Consider the following 19,101-nt stretch of genomic DNA (forward strand, 5'->3'; position numbering starts at 1 on the left):
AAGCATAGTAGATTTTGCTCCAACCTTTTACCTTTAACCTGCATGTATCTCCCTGCTTCAGGTGTGTTTCCTGTAAACAACATATTGTAGGATTCTGGCTTTTAATCCATTCTGCTAACCGCTTCCTCTTTATGGGGGAGTTTACCCCGTTCACGTTTATGGTTAGAATGACCAATTCTGTATTACTTGCCATCTTGTTAACCCCGGTTTATGCTTTCCTCCCTTCTTTCCCCTTTCCCCCCCTTCCAAGTATTAAGCTTGTGAGCACCCCTTGCTTCTCACAGCCCTCCCTTTTTAGTGTCCCTCCCCCCGCCTTAGAGTTCCTCCCCCTATCTTACCCCTTTCCCTCCCAGTTCCCGTATTCCCTTCCGCTTAGCTTATTCCTTCCCTTTCCACTTTTCCCTTCTCACTTTTCAATGAGATGGGAGAAGTTTCACCATAGATTGAATATGTCTTAAGATTTTTCACTTAAAGCCAATTCTGAAGGCAGTAAGATACCCACTATATTCATCCCCCTCCATTCTTTCTCTCAGATATAATAGGTTTCCTATGCCTCTTCATGAGATGTACTACCCCCACTTTACCCTTTTTCTGGTACAATGTCCTTTCCACATCAATTTCTAGAACAAGGTATACATGTATTCTTTATACATCTATATAGTCAAAATATAGTTCCCAAGATTAATCTTTACCTTTTTAGATTTCTCTTGAGTTCTATATTTGTAGATCAAACTTTTTGTTAAGTTCTGGTTTTTTCATCAGAAATAGATGAAATTCGCTTACTTCGTTGAATGTCCATCTTCTTCCCTGGAAAAAGATGCTCATTCTCGCTGGGTAAGTTATTTTTGGTTGCATACCAAGTTCCTTAGCCTTTCGGAATATCATATTCCAGGCCCTTCGATCTTTTAATGTGGATGCTGCCAGATCCTGGGTGATCCTTATTGTGGCTCCTTGATACTTGAATTGGGTTTTTCTAGCCGCTTGCAATATTTTTTCTTTCACCTGAGGGTTCTGGCATTTGGCCACTATATTCCTTGGTGTTTTGATTTTAGGATCCCTTTCAGTGGGTGATCGATGAATCCTTTCAATGTTTATTTTTTCCTCTGTTCCTATGACTTCTGGGCAGTTCTCTTTGATAATTTCCTGGAAGACAGTGTCCAGGCTCTTTTTTTCATCATGTTTTTCTGGGAGTCCAATGATTCTCAGATTGTCTCTCCTGGATCTGTTTTCCAGGTCTGTTGTCTTCCCCAGAAGGTATTTCACATTTTTCTCCATTGTTTGATTTTTTTGGATTTGCTTGACTGATTCTTCTTGTCTCCTCGAGTCATTCAATTCCACTTGTTCAATTCTGATTTTCAGTGAAGTATTCTCTTCACTCACTTTTTTAAAATCTTTCTCTAATTGTCCAATTGAGTTCTTTTGTTCTGTGGAATTTTTTTCCATTTCGCCCATTTTGTTTTTTAGAGAGCTGTTTTCTGTTTCCAGTTCACTAATCCTATTTTTCAAGGATTTTACTTCTTTATCCACTCTCTCTTTAACTTTCTCCAGGCTCTTTTGCCAGGCCTCCCTCTCCTTTTCCCAAGCCTCCCTCTCCTTTTGCCAAGCCTCACTCTGCTTTCCCCATTTTTCTTCTAGCTCCCTTGTGAGAGCCTTTTTAATCACTTCTATGAGGTTCATCTGTGCTGAGGAACAGATGATTTCCTCCTTTGGGGAATCACCTGGGGACTGCCTGTTTTTAGTCTCCTCAGGATTTAGAGTCTGCTCTCTATCTGTATAGAAGCTGTCAAGGGTTAAAGTCCTCTTCAGCTTCTTGCTCATTCTGTCTATTAATCAGAGATAAACTACCAAAGAAAAACAGAAAAAACTGGAGTCTTTCTTTGGGGGGGGGGGCTGGGTGTGTTATCGAGCTTCCTCTACAGACTGCAGGTGGCAACAGTGAGGCACTAGCAGGACTGTGCTGCGCCTGCGCTCTGAGATCCCAAAGCGTGCTGAGTCACTGAGGGGGGGGGAAGGGGGGGGCGGCCAGGTCCTGAGAGACTCCAGCTGTTTGCGGTTGTGTTCTTCAGCCCCGGTGTTTTTAGCTTCTCTGCTGGGCTGTTGACTTGCTGCAGGTTCCAAACCTGTAGCGAAGCTCTCCCCGCAGAGACGGCTACGATCACTCCCCACCCCCTCTCAGCTCTGCTCCCGTGCTCTCACTGCCGCTGCCCTCAGCCTGCGCCCGATCTAAAACCGCCCCAGCCCTCCAGTAAAGACAGACCTTTCTTGGCGGATCTCAAGGATGGCTTCTCTTGGTAACTATTTGTGGGTTTTTTTTCAGTCAAGCATTGATTCAGAGGCTTGTAATGAAGTGGATAGTGAGAGAAAGCGCGGAGCTTATGCAACTGTGAGCCTCCTCTCCGCCATCTTAACCGCTTTTATTTTTAAAATTTTGTTTGACAGGTCCTTGATATTTCATTGAGTTATTCCCTTCCATTTGTCCAATTCGAATTTTTAATGAATTCTTTTCTTTGTCAGCTTTTTAAAATCTCTTTTTACATTTGACCAATTGTACTATTAAAGGAGTTGTTTTGTGCAGTGGATTTTTTTTTTTCATTTTACCAAATTCATTTTTAAAGAGTTGTTTCCTTTCTCTATTTTGCCAATACTATTTTAAGGGGTTGTTTTCTCCTCTCTCTCTCTCTCTCTCTCTCTCTCTCTCTCTCTCTCTCTCTCTCTCTCTCTTTCTCTCTATTTACAGCTTCTATCCTTCACCAAAACATTCATAATTTACCTGCATAGATCTCATTTCTTTCCCCTATTTTTTTCTATTTCTTTAAGATTCTTTTTGAGTTTTTCTAAGAAACCTTTTGAGGTGATCTCAATCATTGTTATCCTCTTTCAGGTTTGTGTTCTCATTTTTCCTATCTTCACTATAAAGCCCCCCCCCTTTTTTTTTGCTCAATAAAAAAAAAAGTTTAGATCTACTCTTAGAATACAGGAAAGTTGTGATTGGTTAGGTATATAGTACTATTCAAAATTATCTTCAATAATGATTTGGGTGAGGAATACAAGGTTGACAAATATTACTAAGTTTGAATTTGCTTTCCACAGTGCAGAATGCAAGACACGTGAGAGGAAGGTGAGTGGGATTTGTTACAACACCTCACTTGTTCTTTATACCATACTATTCTCACATCATAGTTGAGTGAGTCAGAGAAATAGATATTGGTCCTCAGATGAAATCCAAAATCATACATTTCTGTGTTAATTTAAAGGTGATATGAAAAATTTACAGATTGAATAATTTTTTTAAAAATTTCTATCTATTCAATTTTTTTTAAAAGGCCAGGAATCCAATTGTGGCATCATACAGTATTGGGTTGATCGAACTCAGAATTTTCTCACCATCTGTTTCTGTGGTTTGGTGTATATCCTTCCACCTAGTACTCAGTGCTCTTGAACTAAATAAAATCTGAGCCTTATCCAAAATGTCTTTGTTGGTTGAATATAATTTCCACAAGGTAAGTTTTTAGTCTTCTCTTCTTTTAGATCATTCTTACATTAGTTAACATAGGTCTAATACAATAATCCAAGATTATTAATTGTATTAAAGATTAGGAATTCAGATAGTAATGCTATTATTGCATAAATTGATGAATTGTTTGATATTTTTTACTCAATAAATGTGTCAGTAGGAAAGTTGATATGCTTCATAAAATAAAAATAATAATATAACAACAATAATAACAGCAACAACAAACATTCAAAAAATTCCAGTGGCAAATGGAATTCTGACCACAATTTTTAGTGAATTTGTTTAATGTTTCTTTAACAACATAGCGCTGGTTGAATTTTGTGTGTATTGTCTGTGCAATGCTTTTTGGTAGCATCACATAATGTAACCTATTTCATAGATTCCATCTATTGATAAAGTAATATAAGTTGTATGCTACAACTTCAGTTGAGTATATTAGTTAAAACTTTTAATTAATTGAAATGATATCTGTGCAGGAAATGTTTCTGTATAGTTTGACTTAATACATTTTAATATAGTAATTTGGCCATTTTATCCTTTTTGAGCAAAGTGTTAACTTAATGAATGTACTTTGGGAGTTACTTCCATGTTTTACTTTTTATTTTAGCTGACTTAGACTGTCAAGCTTAATTTTCCACTTTTAAGAAAATTAGTTAGATACCATTAAAAAAGAACATCCCCATTCAAAGTAGTAAGAAAAAAAATTTAAAAATTATGAGCAAATTTTCCCAACTACATCCTGTTTCTATATAGCTGAAAACAAATCATTTTAAGTACCTCTCAAAACAATACCATTCTACATGCCTGCATCTAGATTTAACTGCAGACAGCATATTCCATTTCTGCTAGATTAAAAAAATCAGAAAAGGAAAAAATATCATGTCTAAATAACCCCAAAACTAATTACATTAGTTTATTTACTCCAGAAATAAGAATAAAAATGCTGGTTATTGCACAAAAATATGGAGATCTAAACACAAAAATCGAACAATAATTTATCTTTGTTAGTACTAATCATTTTAGTAAATGCTAGACCTTTTCTTGAGAAAATAGTTATGAACCCCACCCTCACAGTAAATAGTTGTGTCAAGTTAATATTTGCTTAACTTTTTGTCATGTCATATAATAGATACAGCACTGAACTAGAAATCCTGACTAGAGTTGTGACTAGAGTGGAATTAATAACCCTCAGTTAACAAATTATGACATTACAAAAAAAAAAAAGATGTCCAAGGAGATCCTTCTGCCCTATAGTCTCCTAATTTGCAGTTTTGTCCCCTTCTCCCCAGACATCATATAATACAGTGCTTTTCTATTTATGTTGCTTTCAATTTCCATCTGAAGTTCTGGTGAGCTTCTCTGAGCCATGTTGATACTTCCCCCTCTTTTGGTACCTTACTAGTGCATCCTGTATTCTGAAATTGCCAATCATGACTGATTTTGTCATAGACACTATAATTCTTATCTGCAGCTCTGCCTCGAAGACCCAGGACCTCATCCTAGCTATTAGAGATACATACTAATGAGATATTTGATTTTAGGAATGTTAGTTAACCTGATATGACCTCAATTTCCTCACCTGTGAAATGACAGGTGGAATTAGTTTCATTTATTCTTTCAAAACTTATGAAGCTCCTATTAAGGACATGTGAAGTATTGTTATTTCCTGGAGGGGATTCAAAAAAGTTAATTTGATTAATATTGACCACCCATCAAGTTAGGTTGAACTTTCAATTCCATTTTTTCTTGTTACTTTGGTCAATGACATAGGGTTTCTATGCTGAATTATACATATAATCATCTCAGCTATTTTTTGTATTTGCCCTAGGAAAACAGAATAATAAATCACATAAATATTTTTATGTAACTTCTTCACAAAGCATTGAGTCTATATTATATATGTAAAATATGTGTAATTATTCTACCTTGAAGAAAACATATACATACATATATATATATATATATATAAAGTTGACATATCTCTATCTACTTACCTACACATAAATACACATATTGAGAGTAACATTAATGGGAAAAACCCAAAAATTAAAAATTAAGTTTTAAATGAAAGAGATTTTATTCTATTCAACTTTAATTAGAACATTTTTAGTTTTGCCTGTTACAGTTTTTAAAATCAATCTAAATAGAACTCATCAGAAAGAGATGAATAAGACAATCCAAATGTCTACCAGTTGAGAAGTTAAACGTCATACATACTGTACCTGTTTAGAAAGCCACACGTCTGATGTCATCTCATATTTCTGAAATGAAATAATTTATTCCATGAGATTCTACACACCTGAATTTGCATGCATTAGCAGGATTTAGTTTTTTTTCAGTTATATTTACTTTTCCTCTTCCTCTTCATTACTAGAGAAGTCTTTTGTCCTTGCTATCATTTAAAAAATCTGAATGCTTAAATAGGAAATGATAATTATATGATCATTTAACTATGGACACAACTTTAAACAAAATTCTTTCTGAATTTTAACCACTTAGACTAAAAGGTATTTTTTTTCAAAACTAAGATCCTTTTGATTGGGTATAGTGCCTGAATATCCATACCCATTTTATATTTTTATCTTTAGGCTTCACCTGGCAAGTATAAATAGTTAAGGTTTTGAAAAGCAATTGGCACACAACCAAGTTTAAAATGATCAATCATGGACATTACTCTTAATTTCTCCCTCTCAATGTAAATCATTCATTTTTGTACCTTTTCAGTTTAGAAAATGTAAATACCATAACTTTTTTTAAAAATCTACTTTATGTGGGCAGGTAGGTGGCACAGTGGATAGAGCACCAGCCCTGAAGTCAGGAGGACCTGAATTCAAATCTGATCTCAAGCATTTAATACTTCCTAGCTGCATGACCCTGAGCAAAGCATTTAACCCCAAATGCCTCAGCAAAAAAACAAAACAAAACAAAACAAAACAAACAAAAACCAACAAAACCTTACTTTATGAGGGACTCATATATTTCTTTAATGAGATAAATGACAAAAATGTTTATTCAAAAAAGATAACATCATGTGGCAATTTGTCAATACCTTGACACAATTTTTAGATGACTTTGGTTTACTTTTGTTGCATTGTAGAAAAAAAAGTTTTATATGCTGGAACTGGAAGTTTAACTCTGAAATATTTATTGTGCAAGAATAATATTCTACCTTATATTTAACTATCCCTCTTAAGTAATGGTTCAGTAAATCAGTTCTCCCAGTCTATAATACTGTCTTCTCATCCATTGACATATTTTGACTGTTATTGTGACGCAGATGACTTATTGTTCATCTATGTTGCATGATTTTGTCCAAACTTTTATTATCCTTTGAAATAAATATAACTTAATCACCAGGCAAGCAATAGCCTTATGAAAACTGGACTAATATATTTCAGAATTACAGAGAATATGGCTAAGAGCTATGACAAGTCTCTTTAGATCACAGTTGACCATAAATAATTCCAGGATATTGACAAGCTAACAATAGCTGGTGCATAAAGGGGGAAATCTCTTTGTCCTGAAAATCCTAATACAACAGTAAAATTTGAGGTATATATAGGGGAGACATTGGCACTTGTATTTTTCAATGCTCAGAATATATAGACAGTTGTAGGCATATTGATTGATATTTGGTAAACAGAAATAGAGCATATTTGAAATTCTAACCTTTGAAAATATTCACTACATATGCAACCATCAAAAAAAAGTTGAGTATTTTGGAATTCCTAATTAAGATAAAAATGGACAACTTCAGATAAATAACTCATTTACGACTGTATTTGAGAATCTGTAGGAAACCTTAACAATAACTAGCCTGAATTAGGGGAGGCCTATATATTCAGACAAAGTATAAGGGAGAATTGCAATTGTCCTATTAATAAAGGATAGATTCTATACTGTCTACATGTACTGAATCCACTTTATTTACCCTTTCATTTTCTGCTAAGGCACATTGTTGAAATGGAAAAAATAAGTATTTCTCTCAATGCTAGAATAATAAAACTTTAGGGTTTTATTTAATTTTGGCTATTGTTTGCTTTTGTTCACTTGTGACTAACTAGTTAATTAATTAGTAAAGAAGAAAGAAACATTTTTAGTCATAATCAGATGGAAAAAATTGGCATTCACAAACACTTATGTATATACATATATGTGTGTGCAGTGCCTATATATATCTTATCCATACTTCTTTAATTTTATAATATATATACACCTATATTTATATATCTCTTCAACTTTTAAAAGTATATGTAAATAATGCAAATTTATATGTATATATCAAAATATACATAAATAAAATTGTTATATAAAGCTAACATTTTATGTATTTACTATATAGAAGGAAATGTATATATTTCAAGATTTTTCAGAATATGTATGATATATACATATATATTATATATTTGTATACATAAATATTTTATATTGCCAACTCTTGCACATGTACATCTGCAAATAAATATGTATATGAGTACATCTATGATCATATTTCTGCAAAATGACTTGATTAATTAGACATTGGAAATATTTCCTTTACTAATAATAAAAATCAAAATTATTCAATTTTATTACCACCTATCCACTTTATATATAGATAATAGAGATGTAGGCTTTTCTTGTGTGTGTGTGTGTGTGTGTGTGTGTGTGTGTGTGTGTGTGTGTGTTTGTTTGTTTGTTTGTTTTTTTGATGTATACAAGAGGGAAGAAGAAAATAAAAATGTAATTGCCACCAATTATAAAATTAAATTAAACTTCTAAAATTCTAAAGTTCCATTTGTATGACAATGTTATTTTTCTTTTTTAAATTATATTTTATCAATATCAACTGCCTCCTCACCTCCTTCTTGCAACATGACAGCTAACATTTTTCAAAGGAGAGAAAAATAAAAATAAAATTGTTCTCAAGTTAATTAACATTAAAATAATTGTTTAACAAACTTGTTCCATTTGTAGGAAAAGATGATAGATCAGAAATCTAGTATGGGATATTAACTAATATGATCTTGTTGCCTATGACCTTTTTACTTTAAAAAACAAGAAAAGAAAACTATATTCTTCTTGACCACAGAAGATAATTGTTCTCCATTATTTCTAACAAGCTGTAAAGATCAAAGGACTCTCACTAACACTGTTTAGAAAGATTTCATTTTGGAGCCCATATTTATTTTCCTTATGTTTCTATTGAAAATTTTAATGATTTTTATAAAAAAAATTCCAGATATCCCTTTAGAAGGGGACATCAAACAGCTGTTATTCAATAAAAAAAGGAAGAGAATGCATACTCACTTTGCTACAAGCTCCTGTAGTTGTCTCACAGACAGTCAGAATGGAGATGTTCTGAGGTCTGTTTAACCATCTCACTACAGTCTTGGTATTGCTCACCCACTTCACCATGGTGATATAATATTCTCTAGTTTGGACACAAATTTTGAGATAAAAACATTCAGCACTATATAGTAATAGTTGTAATGCATGTCTTTCCTTATGGCCCATAATATCAGAAATTGAAACATCAACCTATTACACTTTATACAAATTTCTAGCAAAAGCAGTGGTTCTAAGAGAAAATAATAATAAACATTTCAATTGAGAAAGTAAGAAATGTTTTGAAAGTATTTGTTTAGAGAACTACTAATCAGTTCATTGTTACTAATTTGAGAAAACCCACTGGTTAACTAACATTTTCTATATATCATTTTTCTACTACTAATTAATTCATAAATAATTTAAGGTAAAAACAAATAAAATCAGAATCAATGAAGATTGATACATATAGAAATTGCTGTTATAGCCTCTACTCAAAGAAAATTACTAAAATAATTTTAAAAGAAGCACAAAATTATTGGTTAACATTATTTCTCAAATTAACTATTGAGGTACTTTGGACATCCTAAATAGTTCAAAGGGCTTTAGAGTTATGAAGATTATTTTGATGACATCAATGGCAAATTATAAATTAAATGGATGGAATGAATCAGTCTTGTTCAACTTCTACCTTTCACCATTCTTTATAACTCTGCTATTCTTTAAAAGTCTAATATAGTATTGAGAGGAATAAATGGAATTTGGTTTATTTTTGGTTTGGGGAAAGAAAATGAGGTAATGTGATATAAAGTTATCCTCTCTAGCATTATGGTAATGAAAACATTTGACAATTTGAGTCCTAATGTATATTGTCTCTGTTGTGCTGGGAAAACTCCATGTTATAAACATAATAGATAAATCAATACAGACCTAAAAAAAACCTCCAGTGCATATGATGCTATGTTAAAATTTTACTATCCTACAGAGAATGCCACTAACCACAATGACTACATTAGAATCATGCGAATGATGAACAAGAATTGTCTCTAACAGCCTAATCCTTGAGTACTGCTTTATAATCACTCTTCAGGTGTCATGGAGCTGTTAGTAGTCATCACCCATAGCAGATAATCTCTTAAAATATATAATAAATCAAAGATTGAGTTTATATAGCTAAATAATTCAATCTTTACTTTTCTAATGATTCTACCTATGTTCTATAGAGACCCATTAATTTGTCATTAGAAAGAGTAGAAACCAGTCCATCCTTTATATAGGTAAATATTTGCTTCTTTGTTAAAATATTTGTTTCTGTGTATACATTCTTTTATCAAACTGACTATTTAGAATGCTTCATTTTTGAGAGCAAAGAAGTTGGCCACACAAAATAGAAGTTCATGTCAGGGGACACATTTGTATTTATTGAAACAATTTTTGCCATATGTTCAAGGAAAATAGTGATTAGGATAAGATTTATCCTAAGTGAATTATTTTAGTGAGGAATATTACACAAATATCATATTAATCTGTAGAATTATTCTGATACAATATATTGTAGTAATAATCTTCCTTATCTATAGAATTTGTAAGGTAACTCCTCAGCTCAAAAATTGTCCGAGCTTCCCAATTCCCCATTCAAGTTCAAACTTCAATGCTTCATTTCAGTTTTTCTTATTTCACTTGTATTTTTTGCTTTACTTCATATTCACTTTGGTATTCCAATTACTTTTAATTTTCTCACCTTTCTTTACCTATACCAAATGGCCTTTTTTCCCACTTTGCATATCAAATTCCAATATGTCCTTTAAAGTCTACTTTTTTTCATGAGTACCTCTACAAACAAAACCTATTGCTCATTTAATCATGAAAATAACATTTTGCTTTATGCCTTTCTATATACGATTGAGTTCTTTTTCCTATTATATATACACATAAATTATATTAGAGCAGGATCTCTGCCTTATCTAAATTTTGTATCTGCTCTAATGCCTAGCACTCTTATCTATAAATGTTAATGCTTTTAATAGAATTAAATTAGAAATAAAGGAATTCTGTGAGCCAACATTTTTGCACATAATAATCAGGCATAGTGGTGGAGTATCATAAAGACAAATAAAATTTTTCAAATACTGGAGATAAGATATATATATATATGTACATATATATAATATATATAGTATATCTATAGCCATCTATTTATCTATCTATCTATCTAAACTCTAGAGCAATCCTCTAACACAGTGGGTTTCTGAAAATGAGCTCTCAAAGGAGATGGCACACTAAAAAATAAGGCTAATTCAAATTAACTTTATGTTTGTCAAATAAATAGAATAGGATTTCCTTCCTAAGGTAGCAGGGTATTGTTCTAATATCAATTCTCTCTGAGCATTATCTTAAACCAAAAAGGAATGAAACATTAAGGATTTTCTTTATCTAGAAACTTTGCTTAGTTGCTTGCCACTGTTATTTCCTAAAAATATTTTGTTGTCTGTTTTTGAGAGATAGTACATATTCTATAAATACCATATCAATGGCACAGTATATAGAGGTCTTGGAATAAGGGAGATTCATCTTCCTAGGTTCATTTGGTTTTGTTTTATTGTTTCTTGATTTCTCATAAAGGAGACAGAATAGAATAACCAGGGAGGAAAAACAGTTAGAAAGAGCATTTGTGAAAAGGAATTTGAAAAAAAAAAAATCTCAGATAAAGACCTCATTTCTCACACAAATATAGAACCAAGTCAAATTTACAAAAATAAGAACCATACCCCAAAAGATAAATGATCAAATGATGATTTTCAAATGAAATAATTATTTATAGTTACTTCACAGATGGTCACTTTACTGCTTCTTTACTGACATTGAGTTTGTCTTCATAGCCATATGGAAGATGCTCCATAGCCATATGGAGAGAGCATCTTCTCTCTCACTATTGATTGAAGAAATGCAAATTTAAAAATTCTTTGAAGAACATCTACCTATTAACTTGACTAATAGGAGATAAAAGGAAAATGGCAAATGCTGGAGGGGATATGGGAAAAACTGAAACATTAAAGCACTGTTGGTAGAGTTGAGAATTGATTCAACCATTCTTTAGAGCAATTCAGAATTATTCCCAAAGGTCTATAAAACCATTCATGCATACCCTTTTCTTAGCAATATTACCACAGATCTGTATCTCAAAAGAGATAAAAACAGAAAGCAAAAGGATTTAGATTTATAGCAGTTATTTTCTGGGTTCAAAGAATTCAAAAACATTCATTTTGGGAATGGCTGAATAAAGTGTGGTATATAATTATGATGGAATACTATCTTGCTATTAGAAATCCTGAGCAAGATTATCTCAGAAAAATCTGGAAAGAGAACCATGAACTGATGCAAAGGGAAATGCACTGTTTACAAAGAAACACATATTGTAGGATAATCAACTCTGAATAATGTTAACTATTATCAGCAATACAGTGATTCAAGACAACTAAAGGCCTTATGATGAAAAATGGTATACACCCTCAGAGAAAGAATTAATGTTATCTGAATATAGATTGAAGCATACATTTTTTTCTTTTTTTATTTTTCTTGAAGTTTTTTTTTTTTTTTTTGAGGGGAATTTTGTTTTCTTTCATTACATGATTATTATGGATATGTTTTGCATGACTATTCATGTATAACTTATATTGAACTGTTTACATTCCTAATGAAGGTTCAGGGGGAAGGAGGAAAGGAAAGAATCTGAAAGTCAAAGTCTTAAAAATCAATGTCTAATTTTTTTCTCTCACATAACTGGGGGAAAATATAACATCAAATTAAAGACAACCATACAACTCTTATGGCAAAAGCCTAATTATCCATAAAAGATAAGTAATGATCTAGCAGAAGGTAAGAAAAGATCTAAAAGGCAAATATCTTAAATAACTGTTCCTGAGAAATTATTAATTCCTCAGTATTACTATGGGTTTCAGGAAATTAAAACAGAAAGAAATGACAGTTTAACAACTAAACAAAAAACAAAGAAATGTTTAACCATTGATAAAAAGAAATAATAATCTCATGGTGAAAATAAAAATAAGAATCTTAAGATTCATTTTTAAAAGTAATTTTAAAAAAATAATGAGTTTTATTTTCATTTAATTCTGTATTGAAACCACTATCAAAAGAATTCCACATGACATTTGTATTTTTGTCATATCTGAAAACTTTTCCTCTCAAATATTTAGATACTACAAAGAAAACTCCATTGGATCTAGAATTTTCCATAGTTGTGGAAATCATAAACTGTGACAAACAGCTTTATATATGCAAATAATACTACAACACATCCTTGCAACATATTACATACTATGAAAGACTAATAAAGTTATCCTATATGTAGAAATAAACAAGTTTCAAGAACCTAGAAAATCATATGTTTTAAAACCAGTTGAAAACCTACCTACTCCAAACAATGCCAAATTTTAAAAAATACTGTTCTTCAAAGTTATAATCAAGAAGCAATGTGTCCAATTTCATTACATAATAAAGAATTAAAGAGAATGTGTAGAAATTTTGTGAACTCAATACTAAATCAAAGAAAGCCAGTAAATGTAGCAGAGAGAAAAAAAGTTGCATATTATATAGATAAAATTGTGTAGTTTATTGTATACCAATAAATTTATTATGTTTTATTTTTCCAAAATAATTTATATTTCTCTGCAGAAACATCATGAACTTTCCATTTTGCAGGAAGTAGCAGAATCAAGACATCATGTAGAGAAGAAAAGTTTTAGGTACTTGAACTAATAGTTTTTAAAGACATGTCACTAGTTCAAAAAAAGAAATGGTAACTCCTCTCACTCCCTGCACCCTAATCATGTTACTTGACCTTGGTTGATTTAAAATGCTGATTCTGGAAAAGATGCTTCAGGAATATATCAACTTTCTATCATTCTTTCATATGTGAAATTGAGAGTAGCAACAAAATTTGATTTCTCTTTTATAAAATTGTTGGAATCCTTACAAAGTGTTAAGTCATTAGAATTGATAGAGACAATAATTATCTAATTTAGCATGGTTCAGTATGATTGATCTGATCCTACAAGGAGATGTTATGGGCCAGAACTTGAAACAAGGTGATAATTCAATGGAATTGAGAGAAACAATGCTTAAGTTAACACCTTTGAGAGTTCACACATTAGTTCACACATTTGGTAGATTTCAGGGTTCAGTATGAGATATCCAAATTCACACCTTCTATAATCCCACTCTCAGAGGAGGTGTCAACCTTTGAGTTTACACCTCTAAAAGAGCATAAAAACAGCTGAGCTCAGTCAGGAGAGTTCAGTTGAAAAGATTGAGAGGGGAGCGTCAGTTGGAGATTAAGAAGCCACCAGTTGGAGTTGAGCTAGAGGCAAAAGCTGAAAGAGCTAAAAGACAAACTACAAGAGCTCTTGGAACCAAGGAGGGAGATAGGCCACCAAGAAAACTAACCAGACTATTTTGGAGGAAGCAATAAAAGATATGAACTTTTAATAACTGGCTGCATTTGGAGTGATTATTACTTTGAACTGAAACTAAGGCTGCCTCCAGTGAACTTCCCAAAGAAACCTTCTCTTCCAGAGAATGATCAAATAATATAGAAAAAAGAAGAGATCAGCAAATAAAATCATTAGGAAAAAAAAAAACTTCTTAATTTTGTCCTATGAAATAATAGATATATGCTAAAATGTATAGTACTTACAGCCCAATATTAAATATAAAGGTTTATAAATGCAAATTACAGAGCCAAAATTGAGGATGATTGCAGATAAAAGAAGACAATTTTTCCCTCTTGTGGTAAGTTTATAGTATATGCTACCAAGAATATGTCCAGTCTATCATGCTCTGGGATCCAAAAACTAGGCCAAAATGGAATTTCTTCTTGTCCATTGAATTCTTTCTTTAAAATTCTAAACTAAAGTGCCTCCAATAAAATGAGCATGTACATACATAAAGTAGAAGGGTAAAAGAATTGTGTACATGAAACCATAAAACTCTTTTACATACAGATTGCTTTTCTTTTTAACCATATAGTTAATTCAGCAGTAACATTCAAAATTGTTCTATATTATTTCTGGAGTTCTATTTTGTTCATGTTTTAAAATGCTATGTCAATAACCTTATTCTTTCTTTTCATTTTATTTTGCTTTAAAAATATCTTTTCCTATTACTTTTCCAAAGCTCTCTGATTTTGAAGGAAAAAAAAAAGACAGGGAATCTGTAGCAAATATGTACCATCAAGTGTAAACCACATTAGTCATTTCCCAAATGTATTCTAATTCTCTAACTTGAGCTCTTCACTACCTGTCAATAGGTCAGTAGCATGCTTTATTAGTACCCTGGAATAGTAATTGTTGATTTCAATGAGTAGATATCTTAGATTTTTTTTTTTAAATTGAATCCTTAATATCATATACAAACACACATATTACACACGTATATATATACACATATACAGATTCATTCATATTTTATATGCTTTTTCTATCAGTTTTCCATTCAGAACACAATATATGATCATGCTTTTTTTGGGAAAATCATAAAAATGAAATAAATATTATCTTCTAGAGTTTTCCTGTCTTTTAGGATCCCTCTATCCCCAAAGCAATATGGCTACCTCCTTTTTTATAGTTTCCAGATGAGAACAACTTGATTTTGAAAGCAAAAAAAAAATACTTATCTAAGTTAGTAATAAAGATTGTAATTTATAAATTACCTATTTTACAATATAGACATAGTTCATATTATTGAAAATTTCTAATAGCCCTGAAATCCAGATTAGTATCACCAGTTTATCTTTTTGCCAGATTTTGGGACAGATGTGAATATGAATGTTTATTTTGAAAATTTTTTATAAATTTCCTGACTATTGAAAATAAAGTATAATATATATGTGCATATATTTTTCATACACACATACATATATACACACACATATATATTATTTAATCCAAGGAGTGACTTTGTTTTTCTAAATATATCTGTAGCTCCCATTCTTATTTTTTTCAATACCACAAAGTCCATGCTTTTATTGATTAAGGAAGTCTGTTCAATGATGAACCTCTTTCTCTATCATACTAGATTATTACCAATGGTTTTTATGACCCAAAAAAGGTTCCTATGGACAGCATAGTAATATGCCTCTTAGATTTATAGAATGCAATTGTACACTTCATCATTCTGGACCTGAATTCAAACTTTTTTTTCCAATATGAAGACGCGCCTTAAGATTTCACAGATATAACAGTAGAGATAATAGATAAGTTAGAGATAAGAGAGGACAATTTAAGCACTTTTAATGGAGCATTTAAAAAAGCTAGAGTATAGGTGATACTATTTCTTCTCTAATCATGGTTATCTAATTCCATAATCCTGGTCATGTGGAAAATATGATGGTATGATATCTAAGTAATTGAGTGTTTCCTTCCTGTAGAGTTCAGTCATATTTCAAATTAGGGTTTTTGCCTTTAAATCTAAAATATTTATTTGGTCCCTTGAATCATTATACTCACTGCAAGCAGCATGTTTTTACTTTGATAAAGTATCCTTAAAATATCCTGGACTGAGAAGAAAGGCAATGTTGGCAATAGAAAGATGTAGACAAACCTCTCAGAAAATGCTTATGTTTTGTTGGTTGTGGTTTTCTAAAAAAAACTTCATTCAAAAAAAAAATCCATTCATTATTGGATTGCTAATCATTGAAACTCAAAACCAAGACTTCTGCTAGTCCTATGGTAAATTTATTTCAGAATTAATGGAGAAAATTTCAGTTGTTTTTATTTTGCCTCCTAAGAGGCGATGAAATATTAATTCAAATAAATTATTTCCACAAAAAATGAAATTAAAATGGCGTACCTTGATTTGAAACTGTCAGGTGGCATAAGCTCCAGAGTATGAGTGGGTCCATATAAGTTCACAACATATAATTTAACTGTTGGGTTCACTTGACCTGCCTTTGAGAAAATGAAAATGGTAGTATATATTTAAAGCATTAAAATAACCTAAGAGGTAATTGAAGAAATAATATAATCTTAATCGTATAGTTTTTCACTGTTACAATCTAACAAATATTTCATTTGAATATCAAAATAGCTATATGATTAATTATACCCATTTTACAGAACAATAAACTGGAATTCTGAGAAGAAGCCCCTTTATACTCTTACAATTAGTTATTAGCAAAGTTAGAATTCAAATTCAGGTCTCCAGATTCTAAAGTTAGTGTAAATTTCATTATACTATGCACCATTTTAATAAACCTATTTCTAGCATTTCAACATTTTCCCTCTTTTAAAATAAATGTGTAATTTCTTGATCTAGAAACTAATCCAGCTTCAAAATTAAGAAATTTCACTAGCTGTACACTACTCAGTCTTTTTATCCATTCATTAATTTAGATAGTCATGAATGTTTATTTGAAATCAGTTTATTCAGTATATAGTGCTATTTTTTCTTCCCAAGAATGCTATCTGTGGGGCTGGCCCTATAATTCAGACAGTCTTAAAAAGTGTTGTACCTATTATTATTTGTGAGCTATAAAGACTTCATTGAAAAAAAAATCAATCTTCCCAGATACCACAGTATCTGACTCTTGGTTCAAATGAAAGGTAAGTTGATGTATAAGATTTTCAAGATGAGGTACTGGAAAATATGGGATTGAACATGAGTTCATACTTAGTAATTTGTGTAATGAGGTCATATCATTTCAACTATCTGGACCCTAGTTTTTTTCACTTTAAAATGAAGGAACACTACTATATGATCCTTATTAGTCCCTCCTAGGATTAAACTTCTTAATTTAACATTGTATTCCTTTAGTTTTCTTCTTGTATTCCTCTAATTTAAGTACAAATATTTGTCAAAATCACAGCATTAACAATTTTACATCAATATATGAAAAATTTTTATCATTCATCCAGATTATAACACCTGAGGGTAGCAACAGAACATGCATGAATTGCCAATAGGAATTTAAGACAATAGGGGAAAATAGAATGGATAGAAGAAGGACACAAAGTCTAAAGTCTAATTTTATCAACTGGGCAATTTTAATGAAGAATACTTCTGAAATCAGCTTCAGATAATTGATTAACTAGTTTTGAAATGATTTTGGCCAATACATTCAAACAATTAATTAGTATAATGAGAATCCTTGACAGAAGAATAACTGTTATTAGTGAAATTGTACAATTTTTAGAGAGGGCAGAGGAATAGATATGTTGGGATATATCCAAGAATGGTTTGGATGCTTTATGATATAAATGAATTGGAAAATATCCAATAGAGAAGGAAAGGGGAAATAGTACAAGCATTTGAAAGAAAGACCTATGGTAACAAAATTGGGATTACTGAAACAGTTTAAGTCAGAATATAATGTTCATTTGAATGAATTAAAATGCTACCATTACTGATAGTCATTAACAACTTGGCAAAAAATTGTTGATAAGGTTACCTAAAGATTTTGAAGAAAGCTATGTAATTCAAATGTGAGAATAAGTTGGAAATGAAGAACTGAACCATTTTTCTCCTAGACATTATCCCATGTGGTTACATATCTGTCTGTATATAAGGGATCATGTATCTTATACACATGCTATCTTCCATCATTATTTATATTAATATCTTATATGAATATTACAACAATCTTATTTTTAAAAATGTGTCATAGAATGATTGCTTTAACTCTTTTTATACCCCTCTTCCCACACTACCAATTCCTAATACCTCCTATATCCCAATTACAAGAGACAATATTTAAAGCAAGGGAGGAAGGATGGGATACATTTGAATTGAAAATGTAAGCATATCCTGTGATTGAAGAACCTGACCCTAATGGCCCTCCAGATCAAATCAAGAGAAGATACTCCTTTTAATCTGGAAGTTATCAAAGATCTGAAAAAGGTTTACACTCTCTACGAATCTACATCATCTTATTTAGAATGCTATTAAGAAATTTGGCTTATGAAATCCTAACCCCTAATGATAGGAAAACCATAGCAAAAATAGCACAACCAGACCAAAGCCTTATTCTTTGCTTAGTACTTGTGACTAGAATGTTGTTAAAGGCCATTAAATGAATAATACAGTTATCTGGCATAGGATCTTTATATTAATATAAAAATTAATGTATGCTATGAAACCACTCCAGAGTGGCATATTGGCTGTAGCTCCAAATTTCATGCACAGGTCCCCCTTAAAAATAGCCCAGCTATTACATAATTGTCCATGGGTTCTTGAAAAAAATATTTCTGAGGTCCCTCTTAAAGGAC

At 31.6% G+C, this 19,101-nt stretch overlaps 1 protein-coding gene across 1 annotated transcript in view; it reads right to left on the reverse strand.

Annotated features, from left to right (window-relative positions):
- Nucleotides 1-19,101, reverse strand: part of DPP10 (dipeptidyl peptidase like 10) — a 1,082,222-nt gene that overhangs the window by 69,808 nt on the left and 993,313 nt on the right. Inside the window, exons 10-12 of the mRNA XM_051985765.1 lie at nt 16,688-16,785; nt 8,804-8,927; nt 5,737-5,775 (exon numbers count right to left, since the gene is read on the reverse strand). Of these exons, the coding sequence (XP_051841725.1) occupies nt 5,737-5,775; nt 8,804-8,927; nt 16,688-16,785 (261 nt within the window). The remainder of the gene's footprint in view (nt 1-5,736; nt 5,776-8,803; nt 8,928-16,687; nt 16,786-19,101) is intronic.

The sequence above is a fragment of the Antechinus flavipes genome, chromosome 3 (genome assembly GCF_016432865.1).
Source record: "Antechinus flavipes isolate AdamAnt ecotype Samford, QLD, Australia chromosome 3, AdamAnt_v2, whole genome shotgun sequence".
Classification (NCBI taxonomy): Eukaryota; Metazoa; Chordata; class Mammalia; order Dasyuromorphia; family Dasyuridae; genus Antechinus; species Antechinus flavipes.